The sequence below is a fragment of the Moschus berezovskii genome, chromosome 8 (genome assembly GCF_049115385.1).
Source record: "Moschus berezovskii isolate FMDL1 chromosome 8, NW_MosBer_1.0, whole genome shotgun sequence".
NCBI classification, from domain to species: domain Eukaryota; kingdom Metazoa; phylum Chordata; class Mammalia; order Artiodactyla; family Moschidae; genus Moschus; species Moschus berezovskii.
In genome coordinates this window covers 91,523,831-91,541,111 of record NC_142467.1, presented here as the reverse complement: position 1 = coordinate 91,541,111, position 17,281 = coordinate 91,523,831, and the positions used below count along the sequence as shown (strand labels likewise).

Genomic DNA, 17,281 nt, shown 5'->3' with positions numbered 1-17,281 from the left:
TTAATTTCCTGTGTTATCTTAAATAGATAGATGAATGCAACAATTATGACAATTGCATGCTGCTTCTAAGAGGTGAAACAATGAGGGAAATTTTGGACCTTACTTTCTTCTTCTAGGTGAGAAGGCAAATTTAAGGCTCCTAGTATAAACCTTAAGAGTTGCAAGCATAAACCCACAAACACTCAAATTTGGGGAAATCTATACCATTTCTTTTTTTCTCATTTAGAAGAATCCATCTAATTACCAGACAACAGAATTCAGTAAACAGCTTGACTTTGTTTCTTAGGCAAGCGTAAATTGCTGGGAAGCACCCCTGTACCTCCCCAACCCCACAAGCTCCCACATATGCCCTCACTCTGCTCAGTGTGATGCCTCTATGATTGAGGCTCTTTTCTCTACTGAAATGCCCTTCATTATTCATGGCCCAGGTCAATACAGACTGTGGACCACTTACCATGGTCTCTCCTACTGAGTGGTTACAACTTTACAGAAGAACAAGGTGTGTTTCTATCTCCCCAGAGTCTACCAGAGAGAACAGAACAGGGATTTTTTTTTTTCAAGGAACAAGTGCCTCACTGAGGGAATTTTTGTTCCTGCAGTGAGTGCTCTCAGGGTCTTGCAGGGTTAGCTGGAGGGCTTCGAGGTACAGTTTTCCATTCAGTTAACACCTATGAAACCCCAGGTCTGCAAGTCTGTGTACTAAGAGGAAGAGCTACTTTGTAGCAGAATTCCGTACTGTGGATGCTGATTGCAGCCATGAAATTAAAAGACATTTGCTCCTTGGAAGGAAAGTTATGACCAACCTGCTGCTGCTGCTAAGTCACTTCAGTCGTGTCCGACTCTGTGTGACCCCACAGACGGAAGCCCACCAGGCTCCCCCTTCCCTGGGATTCTCCAGGCAAGAACACTGGAGTGGGTTGCCATTTCCTTCTCCAATATGACCAACCTAGAGAGTATATTTAAAAAGCAGAGACATTACTTTGCCAACAAAGGTCCATCTAGTCAAGGCTATGGTTTTTCCAGTGGTCATGTATGGATGTGAAAGCTGGACTGTGAAGAAAGCTGATCGCTGAAGAATTGATACTTTTGAACTGTGGTGTTGGAGAAGACTCTTAGAGAGTCCATGGACTGCAAGGAGATCCAACCAGTCCATTCTAAAGGAGATCAGTCCTGGGTGTTCATTGGAAGGACTGATGCTAAAGCTGAAACTCCAATACTTTGGCCACCTCATGCGACGAGTTGACTCACTGGAAAAGACTCTGATGCTGGGAAGGATTGGGGGCGGGAGGAGAAGGGGATGACAGAGAATGAGATGGCTGGATGGCATCACTGACTCGATGGACATGAGTTTGAGTGAACTCCAGGAGTTGGTGATGGACAGGGAGGCCTGGCGTGCTGTGATTCATGTGGTTGCAAAGAGTCGGACACGACTGAGCGACTGAACTGAACTGAAGATTTAGATTAAAAAAAAAAAATTAGGATAAAACCAATTTACACACCTACTTTGGCGCTTAAGTCCCTTCTAGTTAGCCCCCATTTTTCTGCTACTCTTCACAACAGAATTTCTTTTTTAAAGTAGTTCACTGTACTGTCTTTATTCCTTACCACCTACTGTCTCCTCATCCAACTCTAAGGCTTCAGTTCCAACCACACTACTAAGTTTGTTCCCCGAAGTCATGAACATTCTCCATTTTACCAAATCAAGGGTCACTTCTTAGTCCTTATCTCATTTGACCTCTCAATAACATTAGATTCCTGAAATAGTTTCTTTCCTTGGTTTTCAAGTTACCATGCCTTTTTTCCCCCTTCTTCAACAGCTACTTCTTCACTCCATTAGTAAACATGAGTTTTGGGACCCTTCCCATCTGTATCCACAGTTATTCCATACGTAATCTCATTCCATGGCTTTAAACACTACATATATGCTGATAATTCCTAAATGTATAGCTTTCCCTTGAACTCTAGACTCTAAATTATAGATCCAATTGTCTACCTGACATCTCTACTTAAAGTGCACCTCAAACTTCAGGTGTCCAAACACTTTCTCCTCCCCAATCCTGCCCACTTCAGGGAATGGGAATTTGCTCCCCCAACATCCTATTGCTCATGAAACAATATGTAGGATCAATCTTCCTTTCCCCCACTTTCCTCCCCTACATTCAGGTCAGAAACAAGGCCTGTCGATTCTATTTCCAAAACGAAAATGGAGCCCATCTACTTCTCGCCATTTCCACTGCTACCATCCTAGTCCAGTCCACCACTCTCTCCTGGGTGCCTCCACAATCCATTCTCCACACAGCAACAAGTGTGATTTCTTCCAACTATGAATCAGGTTATACCACCTCCCTGCTTCAAACACTCCAGTGACTTCTCATCACACTTAGAATAAAATCAAACTATTAACCAAGGCTGCAAGGCATGGCATGCTCTGGGAACCATTCCCCTCTGACCCGATTCCCCTGCTCACTGTACCCAGCCACGTTTGCCTTCTTCCTATTCCTTGAACACCTCATGTTTGTATTGGTCTTAGGGCCTCTGTATCAGTTATCTCTCCATCTAGAATGCCTGCATCTCCGCTTTTTGCATATCTTGCATGAATCACATTCCAGCTTAAATGTCACATTCTCAAAAAAGATCCTGTCTTAGAAAAGGCCTAAAGTAGACCCTTAGTTATTCCCATCTTCATGGTTAGTTGTCACGATTTACGGATTTATTTCTGAACTTTCTGTTCCTTCATCTCTACATACTTAGGATACAATATCTAAACAGTACCAAACGTACAAGCACTCATATCTTAATTGAACAAAATCCTAATGCACATGACAAGATATATTTTGCACATACATATATACACAGTTTGCTGGGGAGGTATAAAATATATAAATTGACTATTGTGGCTCTTAACCAGGAAGTATGAGTTAAGTAAAAGGAAAATTTTTAACATAAATATTAGTTTTTTAAAGGTTAAAAAAGGGGGATGGACAGCGGTAGCAGCACAGCATAGTGGGAATAGAAAGGCCTTAGTTCTGAGATCTAATTTTATCTCTACCATTTAGCTGGGTAATTTGGGACAGTCTACTTGATCTCTCTGATGAATACTTGCTCTTTACAGGTCTATACTAGTAGTTCAGTCGCTCAGTTGTGACTGATGTTTGTGACCCCACGGACTGCAGTGTGCCAGGCTTCCCTGTCCGTCACCAACATCCAGAGCTTGCTCAAACTCAAGTCCAATAAGTTGGTGATGCCATCCAACCATCTCATCCTCTGTCATCCCCTTCTCCTCTTGCCTTCAATCTTTCCCAGCATCAGGGTCTTTTCCAATGAGTCAGTTCTTTGCATCAGGTGGCCAAAGTACTGGAGCTTCATTCAGCTTCGGCATCAGTCCTTCCAATGAATAGTCAGGACTGATTTCCTTTAGGATTGACTGGTTTGATCTCCTTGCAGTTCAAGGGACTCTCAAGAGTCTCCTCTAACACCGTTGTTGGAAAGCATCAATTCTTTGGTGCTCAGCTTTCTTTATGGCCCAACTCTTCCATCCATATATGACCACTGGAAAAACCGTAGCTTTACCTATATGGACCTTTGTCAGCAAAGTATTGTCTCTGTTTTATAATGTGCTGGCTAGGTTGGAAATAGCTTTTCTTCCAAGGAGCAAGCATCTTTTAAGTTCATGGTTGCAGTCATCATCAATGGTGATTTTGGAACCCAAGAAAATAAAGGCTGTCACAGTTTCCATTGCTGCCCCATCTACTTGCCATGAAGTGATGGCTTTCTGCCATAAGGGTGGTATCACCTGCATATCTGAGGTTATTGATATTTCTCCCGGCAATCTTGATACCAGCTTGTGCTTCATCCAGCCTAGAATTTCTCATGATGTACTCTGCATATAAGTTAAATAAGCAGGGTGATAATATACAGCCTTGATGTACTCCTTTCCCAATCTGGAACCAGTCCATTGTTCCACAGCCGGTTCTAACTGTTGCTTCTTGACCTGCATACAGATTTCTCAGGAGGTAAGGTGTTCTGGTACTCCTATCTCTTGAAGAATTTTCCACATTTTGTCAAGATCGAATTCAACTAAATTATGGCTAACACAGATGACACCACCCATATGGCAGAAAGTGAAGAGGAACTAAAGAGCCTCTTGATGAAGGTGAAAGAGGAGAGGGAAAAAGTTGGCTTAAAACTCAACATTCAAAAAACAAAGATCATGGCATCTGGTCTCATCTCTTCATGGCAAATAGATGGGAAAACAGTGACAGACTATTTTCTTGGGCTCCAAAATCACTGCAGATGGTGACTGCAGCCATGAAATTAAAAGACTCTTGCTCCTTGGAAGAAAAGCTATAACAGACCTAGAAAGCATATTAAAAAGCAGAGATACTACTCTGCCGACAAAGATCTGTAGAGTCAAAGCTATGATTTTTTCAGTAGTCAGGTATCGATGTGAGAGTTGGACTATAAAGAAAGCTGAGCGCCGAAGAATTGATGCTTTTGAACTGTGGTGTTGGAGAAGACTCTTGAGAGTCCCTTGGACTGCAAGGAGATCCAACCAGTCCATCCTAAAGGAAATCAGTCCTAAATATTCACTGGAAGGACTGATGTTGAAGGTGAAACTCCAATACTTTGGCCACCTGATGCCAAGAACTGACTCACTGGAAAAGACCCTGATGCTGGGAAAGATTGAAGACAGGAGGAGAAGCGGGTGACAGAGGATGAGGTGGTTGGATGGCATCACCAACTCCATGGACAAGAGTTTGAGCAGGCTCCAGGAGTTGGTGATGCACAGGGAAGCCTGGCATGCTGCAGTTGCAAAGAGTCAGACATGACTGAACAACTGAATACAACACATATTAAGTATTTAATTACTATTAGTATCTCCTCTGCACAGCCCCTGCCTGAGAAATTTAGTCTTAAAGCACGTTTAGATAGAAACAACAGAAACCTACGCTTTCTTGGTCAAATTCCTTAGTGCCCTTAAGAAAAAGAGAATTTAACAATATACATTAAAGACTGTAACATGACAAAGAGATCAGGACTAAATGGTCTGTGAGTTTCCCTTTTAATTCTGACTCTACAATGACTGCTATAATGGACTTAAAAAAAATTTCCGTCTTATAGATAAGAAAACTGAAGCTCAGCGTATTTAAATAATTTGCTAAATGTCAAGTCAGATTCAGATAGTCTCTAGAGACTAGAGACAATACTTTTAACAACAAATTATGGATTTTTTTTCAGGCCTCCAAAAGGTACAATTTATCAACTTTTATACAAACATTTCTTGCTGTTTAAGACTCAACTTAATTTTTTCATCAAAAATAAGTTAAGTTATCCTATTCTGTACAGATTTTTACTGATAAAAATCTGTTTTGATTTTTGTCTCTTCAAATAAACTTGCCAGTAAGGATTGGGTTTCCTATTCCTTAGCACTCAAAAAATGTTCGTAACGTTTACCACATACACAGCATCAGCTGTTAAAGAACTCAGAAAGTAATAAGCCTTCTAAAGGCATATATGCCTATAACTGGATATACTAAAAAGAATTATGGAAGGTTTTTTAAAAAAGACAAATGTTGTATATGTAATAGTCTACCAGGCAAGGACTCTTTAATAATGTCCTGCATTTGCTCTTATTTCAGAACATGAAATCTCAACAACTTAAACTGCTGGATCTAAAAATCTAGGGGAGATTTCAATATTTGAAGACGTTAAAAACAAAAGTTCCTACTTGGTACAGACACACATATCTGTGAGCCTTTCTGAACCCGGGGAACGTTGTAATGTTAGCTTATTTGCTCACTGAGAATGAGGACAAAAGATGTGTTCCTTCATTACAGAAGCCGGACTTAATCCAACAAAAACCTTACTAGTATTTATTTCTAAAAATGACTAACATAATTGGCTCAGTTCCAGTTTTCGCTTATCTTAAAAGACTATGTACTCTCCAAAACCTGTACATGCCAGAGTTATATTTTGGGGCCACCCTTGCTACTGTCATGAACTAAAAGAATCCTCATACTGAAAAGTGGGGTCTTCCTGTCCTCCTGAGCCTTGTGGTCTGATTCCCAATGCTGAGGCTGCTCTGTTCGCTAGGCTCTTTCCAGAGGAAGCCTTAAAACAGAAGAGATTCTATCAAGGAGGATATATTCCTTTTTAGAAAACAGTAACAAACAAAATCTAAGGTAACTGATCAATACTTAGAAATGCTAGACAGATTTAGAACAAAAAATATTTTACAGTATAGCTGAGTTTACAAGCAAGGCAACTCTCTATGTGGTGGAAACAGAGAATTAAAAACCAGAATGGTCAGTGTGTGATATAACTGCAGCTGAATTTAGTTATTATTTTCATAACCCAAGGTTTAGGTATTCTCACCTAGGACAGAAGATGAGGTATAGGGCCCAAGTGAGGCAAAGAGAAGTGACTCCCAACATAAAGGCTGAGACTCTTGAACAGTAACCAGTGAAAACGTGGAAAATTAATAAGCTGAGAGTTCAAAATCCTGAGAAAATCCCTTCTAAGAGTTTAAGGTCCTTTATTATACCACCAGTGTAGTTCAGGAACTCCCAAATTGAAAAATTAACACAAAAACTAGACTCTGACCAGTGTTAGCCCTACAGTGTCTAACAGATAACAAAACAACTATGTGGAAGGACATCCACATAAAAAAGTCGCAGGGAGCTTCATAGAGGAAAAAAAAATCACCACTAAAGATGAGTTTACAATTAAATGAGGCATGAAACCCAAGAAATCATTCCCTAGAGCTAGAGTCAGTACACAATATAGCAGAAATAGACTCTTAAAAATGTGAAATACAAAAATGACTGTGAAAAAGAATATAATCTGTATTTAAAATGAGTAAAGACATACAAGAAGGAATCAAAACACTAAGGAAAAAATACATTATGAAAAATAAAAATTTCTGAAAATGAGTAAAAATAAAACTTATAGAATTGAAAAATATCTTAAAATATTGAAATGAAAAATATAGTAAAAGTGGACACCTCAACAGGAACAGGCAGGATAAGCATCAGCAAAAGAATCTGTGCACTGGAAGGTCTTCATCAGGGTGTTACCCACGGTATTACCAGTATATGCAAGAGTCATTAAGCAATGTGGAGGAAAGAATAAGGTTTATATGTCTAATGACAAATGAAGGAGGGAAGAATAGTAAGAAATGGGGAAAGGATAATATCTGAAGAGATAATACATGAGAATTTTCAAAATTACTGAAAGGTATCAATCCTCAGATCAATAGGCATAATTCTTAAATAGAACTAAAACTAAACCTACATCTAGACACACTCCAAAAAAATGCAGAATACAAGAGATAAGGGAAAACTCTTAAAAGAACCAGAGTAAAAAGGCAGATTACCTCCAAAGGAATAATTAGAATGATTTTTCAACAGCAATCATGGAGATCAAGAAGAAATGGAATATTTTCAAAGTACTGAAAGAAAAAAAACATCCTTTCAATCTAGAACTCTGTGCTCAGCTAAAGTATCAAGATTGAGAGCAATTTTCAGACTGAAAAAGAATTTACTACTCACAATTCTTCACTGAAAAAAGTATTAAAGGATATACTTCAAAACAAGAGACAGAAACTGAACCTAAAGAAGGAAGGAATGAGATTTGTAAGAAACTGGTAAACATGTGGGTTTATCAAGAAGCACTGACTATGAACCACATTAATTATTTTCTAATCTGACATATAAAAATACGGTTAAATGAAAATACCAGGCAACAGAAACACAGCAGATAGGAGAAACAAACATTTTGGAAGAACGTAAAGCAAGTCATATCAGAGCCATGGTTCTTAAACTTTAATGTGCACTGTAATCACCTGGAAGGCTTTGTTAAAGCATAGCCTGCTAAGCCTTGTCCCTAACATTTCTAATGTAACAGATCAGGAGTGGAGACTGAGAATTTTCATTTCTAATAAGTTCCAAGGTGATGCTGGTAATGTTGCTCTAAGACCCCTTTGGGAATCAAAACATTTGATTTTTAGGTGGAATATGAATGTTAAAAAAAGTAAAGGGAAACATCCAAATAACTAAGGCATATTATTTACAACCCAAAGAAGGGGAAAAAGATGAATAAAGAAAAAAAAATCAATCCCATAGAAGTCAGGGAAGTAGGGAAAAAAACAGAAATAAGAGGAGAGTGAAAACGTTGGCTTGAAGCTCAACATTCAGAAAACTAAGATCATGGCATCTGGTCCCATCACTTCATGGCAAATAGATGGGAAAACAGTGGAAACAGTGTCAGACTTTATTTTTGGGGGCTCCAAAATCACTGCGGATGCTGATTGCAGCCTTGAAATTAAAAGACACTTACTCCTTGGAAGGAAAGTTATGACCAACCTAGACATTAAAAAGCAGAGACATTACTTTGCCAACAAAGCTCCGTCTAGTCAAGGCTATGGTTTTTCCAGTGGTCATGTATGGATGCGAGAGTTGGACTGTGAAGAAAGCTGATCGCCAAAGAATTGATGCTTTTAAACTGTAGTGTTGGAGAAGACTCTTAAGAGTCCCTTAGACTGCACGGAGGTCCAACCAGTCCATTCTAAAGGAGATCAGTCCTGGGTGTTCATTGGAAGGACTGATGCTAAAGCTGAAACTCCAATACTTTGACCACCTCATGCGACGAGTTGACTCACTGGAAAAGACTCTGATGCTGGGAAGGATTGGGGGCGGGAGGAGAAGGGGACGATAGAGACTGAGATGGCTGGATGACATCACCGACTCGATGGACATGAGTTTGAGTGAACTCCAGGAGTCGGTGATGGACAGGGAGGCCTGGCGTGCTGTGATTCATGGGGTTGCGAAGAGTCGGACACGACTGAGCGACTGAACTGAAGTAATCAATCACAATAAAATGAATAGACTAAATTCACTAGTTAAAAGACAAAGATGAGTTGATTCACTTTGTTGTACAGCAAACACAACACTGTAAAGCAACTATACTCCAAAAAAAAAAAAAAAGACAAAGATGGACAGACTGAATAAAAAATAAAAATTTCCCATGCATTAAAATATACTGTAAAGTTATAGTAATTAAGACAGTCTTGGTAATGGCACAAAGTGAGCAATGAATTTTGAAATCCAGAAATGACCCATGCATACATGGTATACTAAGATGACAGAGGTGACTGCAGATCATTAGAAAAGGATAGACTACGCAATGAATAGAGCCAGGACAACTGGTATCCATAGGAAAAAATGAAATTGGATTCCTACCGTATACTGTACACAAAATTCAATTTAGAATTAGATACTTAAATGTATTTGAGTGTGAAAGCAAAACTTTAGAAGTTTTAGAAGAAAATATAGGAACAGGGAAGAATTTTTTAAACAAGATACAAAAGAGCTAACCTAAAATGATGAGTAAATATAACTACCTAAGAATCAAATCTGTTTATTAAAAGACACTATAAGAAAGTAAAAGGATAAATATAAAAAACTTGATAAGATAATTATAACACCGATAATAAAAAAATTAAAATTCAGAAAAGATAAAAGAACACATGCAAATCTGTACGACCACCAATAATACATTAAAAATGGGTACAAAATACAAATATTTCAAAGAAGAAACATAATCAAACACAGAGATGTTCAGCATCATTAGAAATCAGGGACTGCAAGGCTTTCCTTGTGGTTCAGTGGTACAGAATCTGCCTGCCAGTGCAGGAGACACAGGTTCAATCCCTGGTCCAGGAAGATCCCAGAGCAGTAGAGCAACTAAAACTCATCTGCCACAACTACAGATCCTGTGTGCCGCAATTACTGAGCCTGTGCTCTGGAGCACAGGGATGGCAACTCCTGAAGCCCACACACCCTAAAGCCTGTGCTCTACAACAAGAGAAGCCACGGCAATGAGAGAAGCCTGCACAACACAACTAGAGAGCAGCCCTCCACTCCCCACAACAGAAAAAAACGCCCCACAGTAATGAAGACCTAGCAAAATAGAAATAATTTTTTTTTAAAAAATCAAGGGACTATAAATGAAGACCACAATGATTTATCATTTAAAACCCATTAAACTGCAAAAACTAAAATCGCCAAAATCAATGTCACAACATACATCAAAGGTAACTACTATATCCTGTTAGTGGTGTAAATCATTAAAACTACTTTGGAAAACAATTTAACATTATTGTGTGAAACTCAGCACACCCTGCAACCCAACAATTTTACTCCCACGTTACTCCAGAGAATTTCTTACATCTCTGCTCCACAGCATGTGACACAAATGTTCCTAGCAATAAGGGTTAGATTAGTGAAGACCTGGAAACACCCCAGAGGTCCATCTACCAGAAAATGGATACATTATGGTATATTTCCACAACAGAATTCTGTACATCACTGAAAATGCATAAACCACAGCTAAAGCAACTTAATAAAAGCAAAACAAAACAAGAAAAAAAAAAACCCAAATTCTAGAAGAGTACAAAGAATATCACTTTTTTTAAAAAAAGTGATACATTTTACAAAATTATTTTTTAAAAAGCAGAGATAGCAAAAATCTGTATCAGCAGTTACAGGGAGTGGGGATGACAAGTGGTTGAGATGAGGAGCAGCATCTCAGTGGATGGTAGTTAATAATGGTAGAGTTCTCAGACTGGGTATAGGGGTGAGATCATGATGCTCGTTAATATTAATATGCTTTATAACTTAATTTTGTAATTTAAGTAGGCATTCTTAACATATATGCATGTATTTTTCTATTCTCTGCTAGGTATGAAATACATTAAAAAAGTTAAAAGGGAGTGGGGAGTAAGACTAAATTATGCTAGTTGATACTGATTGCAGTAGGAACCAAATCCCCAGTACTTACTGGTCAAGGGTCTTATAATAGATGTCCAGATCCTTGTTCACAAGCTCTGTTGTTCTCATAATAATCATCATTTCCCTGTACTTTTCCTCAGCATCCCGAAATTGAGGTTCTCGAAGTTCTTTCTTAAAATGCATAATTTGTTCCTCATAACCTTTCTGTCGCCCTATTGCCGAACTGTGATTTCTTTTTATATTGTCTATTTTTTCTTCCAACTTCTGATGTTCACTAGGAGGGAAAATAACAAATAAGGACCATTTTTAGATTTTAGCAGCCTACAGTAGAAAAGCCAGATTTCTTCAGCTAGATAAATAAATCATTCTCTTTGCAATCAGAATACAGTCTTTCCTTGCTTTTTCTTTAAGGCTTCAATACTAAAGAAAACTTTCTTCTTTCCAAATCTCTGAAGCGTCCAGGTTTCTAAACAGCTGATTTTTGTGTGCTGAATAAAGTACTCTCATAACATGTGAACAATGAAAAAGTTCCTGATGTTTACACATTAATCTAAGTAAAGTACCTTTGGTGATGAATCCCATGGACGGAGGAGCCTGGTAGGCTGCAGTCCATGGAGTCGCTAAGAGTCAGACACGACTAAGCGACTTCACTTTCACACATTGGAGAAGGAAATGGCAACCCAATCCAGTGTTCTTGCCTGGAGAATCCCAGGGACGGGGGAGCCTGGTGGGCTGCCGTCTGTGGGGTCGCACAGAGTCGGACACGACTGAAGTGACTTAGCAGCAGCAGCACAAATTTACAAACTTATTGTGAACTAAGTGCACAACTCTGAGAAGTTACTAACAGGTTTCATCAGTTTGTTCATGGTGTGTCAGACAAAATAAAATTTTATCTCACACTATTAATTTATGCAGTAATACTACTAATAGTTCATTTTCCTCTATGAAAACAAAATTTCTCTTACATAAGTATAAAAAGCATCATGCTGATCAAAAAAGTAAAATACTTAAACTTTTCTCATAACTTGGTAGATAATGCAGATTTTAACATATGCTTTAATAATCTTCATTCAACAATTACTTATTAAGTGTCCTCTTATTTGCCAAGCATGCCTCTCAAGTTTATGAATACACCTAAAGACCTGGCCTGATTTCTGTTTTGTTAACATTGCTGTTGTGTCCTGGTTGAAGAAAGGTTTGAAAAAGAGCAGTTGTGCTTAGCAGTCTGAATGAATGTGAAAAGCACTGTTATGTGCCAATTATAGAAGGAATTATGAAAATATCTGATTTTGGTCTTTAGTAGCAAGGAATATTGGAGAAGGAAATGGCAACCCACTCCAGTATTCTTGCCTGGAGAATCCCAGGGACAGGGGAGCCTGGTGGGCTGCTGTCTACGGGGTCGCACAGAGTTGGACACGACTGAAGCGACTTAGCAGCAGCAGCAGCAGCAAGGAATATACGGTTTTTCATTCTAATTTCCTATTACCTTTTTTTCTGGGTCTCAGTGTCCTAATGCATAAAAAACAGGCTGAAAGATAGAGAGCTCTTCTAGTTAAGTCTTATTTCCTTGATATATGAGATTGAAAATGGCCAAACCAAGAGAACTTACAATAACACAGGAGTAACTATTTGTTAGGTTTTAATAACAATTAAATTTCAATTTATTGTATCTTTCAGAAAAACGTAAGCATTCTCTGATCCAGATTTCTTTGTGAAGTCAAGAAGAAAAATGAAAATTCCATAAGGAATGGCTGACTGAATGAGTATATCTAACCAGCTGAGGTGGGACCAAAAACTGTTTGGCTAGTACAACCTTTTACTCCAGACTAGTGCCTCAGCATCAACCAGGTTCTTACAGAATTCCTAAGGCACAGAAAGCAAGAGGAAAATCTTTTCTGCTGTAGCAGGAAGACAGCAACTATAGTAAGTGTCCATAAAACCAGATGAAAGAAGAATCTAATTAATCAAATGCTCTGGCTGGCACATAGTTATACCGGGGGCCATGTATAATGGGTCACCAAGGACAAAGAACTGGCTGTAACTCCACTAGCAATTATAGAATGCATGAGCACTGACACAGGCAGGGTTCAGAGGCCAACTATTTTCCCTATCATTAACTCATGAAACAGGCTTGCTAAAGTCTGTGAATTTGATATTTTTAATACTGGTTATCACTGCATAGTTACAATGTGACTATAAATTCTGTCTTACTACTTCTTTAGTAATTCAGTTTATAAAGCCATTAAATGTATTTGTATGCAAGTCCCCACCTTCTCTCAAGTTTAAAAGGACACTTCAGCCACAGGCTTAAAGTCTTTAAAAAAAAATGCACTGAATATATTTCACATATCAATAATAAGGACCTTTATTTAAACTACAGACTATTTTTAAAAACGCACTTTTTCATTTGTAAAACCTGCATTTGACCCATTTCCTTCAAATGTTGTTTTCTTTCTTCTTCAACTTCTTTTAGTTCTTCATTTCTTTTTCTTAAAGTAAGGTTATCCTGTAGCCACCTTTCTTGTATCTAAATGTAAATATTAAATTCATTAACAAAAATAATCAAGTTATCAACATGTGATTCATAGCAGGTAACTGGGAACAGGCAGTACCAATTCTGCCTTAGACTCATGTGTAACTCAGCAGAGGGAGAAGCCAGTGTAAATGGACCTCCAGGCCTAGACAAATCTGGAAGGCCCATATACACACAAAACAGACATTTAAATGATGAGAGAAAATGCTACAACTAGATTTTCAGTATTTCATACCTAGGCCCCATAGGATCATCTTTCCTAAGAACCTCAAAATGGAGCCCACTGATCTAAGAGATACAAGAGAGCAAGACTACTATCAAAGTCTCCCCCACTTTTTTTCCCTAGTTGTATTTGTCTACTAACATGTACCAAGACCATTATATACTGTATGTTCAGATAAGATCTTTACCTTCAAGCTGACAAGGCAGTAAGAAGTTTCAAAAAATACTATGTCTATATACTTGGTGACATTTTTTTTCTGGCCACTGAACTGAAATGAACTGAAAAACTTTAAATTTAGCTGTTCTTGTTGAGTAGTTTTGTCCTTAAAAAGCAACCATTAAATCATTTGGTGGCAGCAGCACCACACAATTATTTCAGTAGTTTCCCTGGTGATTATAATGGACTGTGTCGTCAAGAGACAAACAGAATACAATTTATAAGTTGACTCTTTGCAACTTAGGGAGAAAAAGTCTTCCTACAAAAAAATGGTGGTTTGGCCCAAAAAAGCCTGAATATAAAAAATTTCCCTGAAGTTTGGAGTCAGGCCTTTAAAGAAGACCCTTCTACAGCAACTCAGTGTGGAGGGAAGTAGGGGTGAGGGGAGGAGGCTGATAACATTTTGTTGCCAAAGTAGTGACACCAGAGTCACCACGGTTTTGGGAAGCAGGAGATCAGAAGGGAAGCCACTTCTCTCACATGCTTAATGTTCACATACAAGCCCGCCCATCTACAAATTACTATTCCGAGTTTTGAGTTGTTTTTTTTTAAATTTCATTAAGGCTCCTTTCAGTCTTCCTAGAACTAATAATGTAAATATATACATATCTGTTAAAGCCATCATTATAAGCTAGAGATGACGAAAACAATATAGTTGTAAACTACCTTTTGCTGCCAAGGCAACCTAATGTACTACCACAGCTGCTATGACTCCCCAAGATTCTTCCATGGGGGACTATGCTTATACTTCTTCCTTATTAGGAACAAAAGAATGTGGCATTGATTGCTTTTATCTAACAGAACAATGGACTTTGCTTTCATGAACACCTGAAAGGATTCTCTGAAGGGCTATCACATTCTTAGGTGAGACTGATTTTTTGCATGAAATTATGTTCCTGATCTGTTAGCCTGCATGGTCACCAGAAAGGTAGAGATTTTTTTCTTTCAGGTCAGCTTCTAATTGCTTTTTCATTCAGGAAGACAGTACACAGCACAGTAGTTAAAGAGTATAGGCTCTGAAGTCAGATTACCTAGGCTCAAATCTCAGCATTGCAACTTTCAAACAGGATGACTTCGGGCAAACTAGTTTAAATTCTCTGAGCCTCAGTTTATTTGTAACATAGGGATAATAATACCACCTGTCAAGAGAACTACTTTGAAGATTAAATTAGTTATTGTATATAAAAAGTACTAAATACAGTGCTTAGTTCAATAAGCTAGTGAAATACTTTTTGGGTCAAATCTGTCCTTGTACTTTAGGCAGTAAAAATTCCAGTTACAGTCTTCAAAATATAAAGTATCAGAGGAAGAAGAAATAAAGTATCAGAGAAAACTAGATGCAATCATAAAACTGTTTTTCCATTATACTAGCAATTTGACAATGTAGGGTCAAGTTCGACTCTTATTACTTTTATGACCTTTGGCAAGTCAGGTCACCTCCAGTTTCCTTCATCTGAAAAATGAGGAAGACTATTAAACTTCCAAATTTTTAAATTCTGTGGAGTAATAGGGCTTAAGTACATAAATATGCTGTTAGGTTCTTCAATTGTTTGATAGTAATCCCAATCACTTAGTTCAGAGAGCAGTTAATGCATGTGGTTTGCCACCTATAGGAAACATGAAAATTAGCTGCATTCTGGGTAACTGTGATAGAGTAATGTGCTGAATAAACTACATTCCAAAATACACCAAAAGTCTAGTTTGGGAAAATGCCATTTATAGAGCAATTTCCTGAAAACTACACAGTGCTCTGACTCAGTAACTGGTATATAGTTAATGGGATACATCGGAACCCCTGAGGACCTTTAACAAAATATAAATCCTTCTGCCCATGCCCCAGAGGTTCTGAATTATTGATCTGGAATGGAGACGATGTGTATTTTCAATAACCCAGGTGATTTTTTTTTAAATTGGGATGTAATTCATATACCATAAAATTTGCCACTTTAAAGTGTACAATTCAGTGGTTTCGGTGTATTCATAAAGTGCTAATTCCAGCACATTTTATTGCCCCCCAAACTCCATACCCATTAGTAGTCACTCTCTATTCCCTTTTCTCTCCTTCCCCCTTATACCAAACAACACTAATCTGCTTTCTGTCTCTATGATTTGCCTATTCTATACATTTCATGTTAATAGAATCATACAATATGGTCTTTTGTGACTGACTTCTTTCATTTAAGCATAATGCTTTCAAGGTTTGTCCAGATTATAGCATCTATTATTTCCTTACTTTTAATGGTTGAGTAATAGTCCATGACAGTTAATTTTATGTGTCAACTTGATACCACAGGGTGCCTAGACACTGGTCAAACATTATTCTATGACAGTGTTTCTGGGTGAGATTAAAATTTAAATTGGTAGACGGAATAAAGCAGACTGCCCTTCCTAATGTGGATGGGCCATATCCAGTCAACTAAAGACCTGAACAGCACAAAAAAGGCTGATTAAGGGGTGTTGGAGAAGACTCTTGAGAGTCCCTTATACTGCAAGGAGATCCAACCAGTCCATTCTAAAGGAGATCAATCCTGGATGTTCATTGGAAGGACTGATGCTAAAGCTGAAACTGCAATACTTTGGCCACCTCATGCGACGAGTTGACTCACTGGAAAAGACTCTGATGCTGGGAAAGGTTGGGGGCGGGAGGAGAAGGGGACGACGGAGAATGAGATGGCTGGATGGCATCACCGACTCTGTGGACATGAGTTTGAGTGTACTCCGGGAGTTGGTGATGGACAGGGAGGCCTGGCGTGCTGTGATTCACGGGGTCGCGGAGAGTCGGACACGACTGAGCGACTGAACTGAACTGAACTGAACTGAAGGGGTAATCATCCTGCCTGCAGAGAAGGCAATGGCAAGCTACTCCAGTACTCTTGCCTAGAAAATCACATGGACAGAGGAGCCTGGTGGGCTGCAGTCCATGGGGTCGCTACTAGTCGGACACGACTGAGCAACTTCACTTTCACACAATGGAGAAGGAAATGGCAACCCACTCCAGTGTTCTTGCCTGGAGAATCCCAGGGACGGCGGAACCTGGTCGGCTGCCGTCTATGGGGTCGCACAGAGTCGTACATGACTGAAGCGACTTAGCAGCAGCAGCATCCTGCCTGACTGTATGAGCTGGGACAGTGTTTATTTTTCTTGTCTTCATATTTAAGATGAAACCTTGGCTCTTCTTGAATCGAGAGAATATTTTAGCTCAGGCCAGAACAACACCATCAGCTGTCCTGGGTCTCCATCCTGCCAACCACAAATCTTGGGAATTCTCAGCCTCCACAATCACTTGAGTTAATTCCTTACGATAACTATCTTTGTCTATATCTTTATCTGTATTTATCAGTCTCTTATTGGTTCTGTTTCTCTGGAGATTCCTAGCAAATATATATGAATATACCACATTCTGTTCATCCATTCATCAGGTGATAACAATTTGGGCTGTTTTCCATATTTTATGCAAATATATTGGAGAAGGCAATGGCAACCCACTCTAGTACTCTTGCCTAGAAAATCCCATGGATG

At 38.8% G+C, this 17,281-nt stretch overlaps 1 protein-coding gene across 1 annotated transcript in view; it reads right to left on the bottom strand.

Moving 5' to 3' along the window:
• RAD50 (RAD50 double strand break repair protein) overlaps positions 1 to 17,281 on the bottom strand; it is a 127,295-nt gene that overhangs the window by 16,230 nt on the left and 93,784 nt on the right. Inside the window, exons 20-21 of the mRNA XM_055430070.2 lie at positions 13,190 to 13,317; positions 10,840 to 11,064 (exon numbers count right to left, since the gene is read on the bottom strand). Coding sequence (XP_055286045.2) covers positions 10,840 to 11,064; positions 13,190 to 13,317 — 353 coding nt within the window. The remainder of the gene's footprint in view (positions 1 to 10,839; positions 11,065 to 13,189; positions 13,318 to 17,281) is intronic.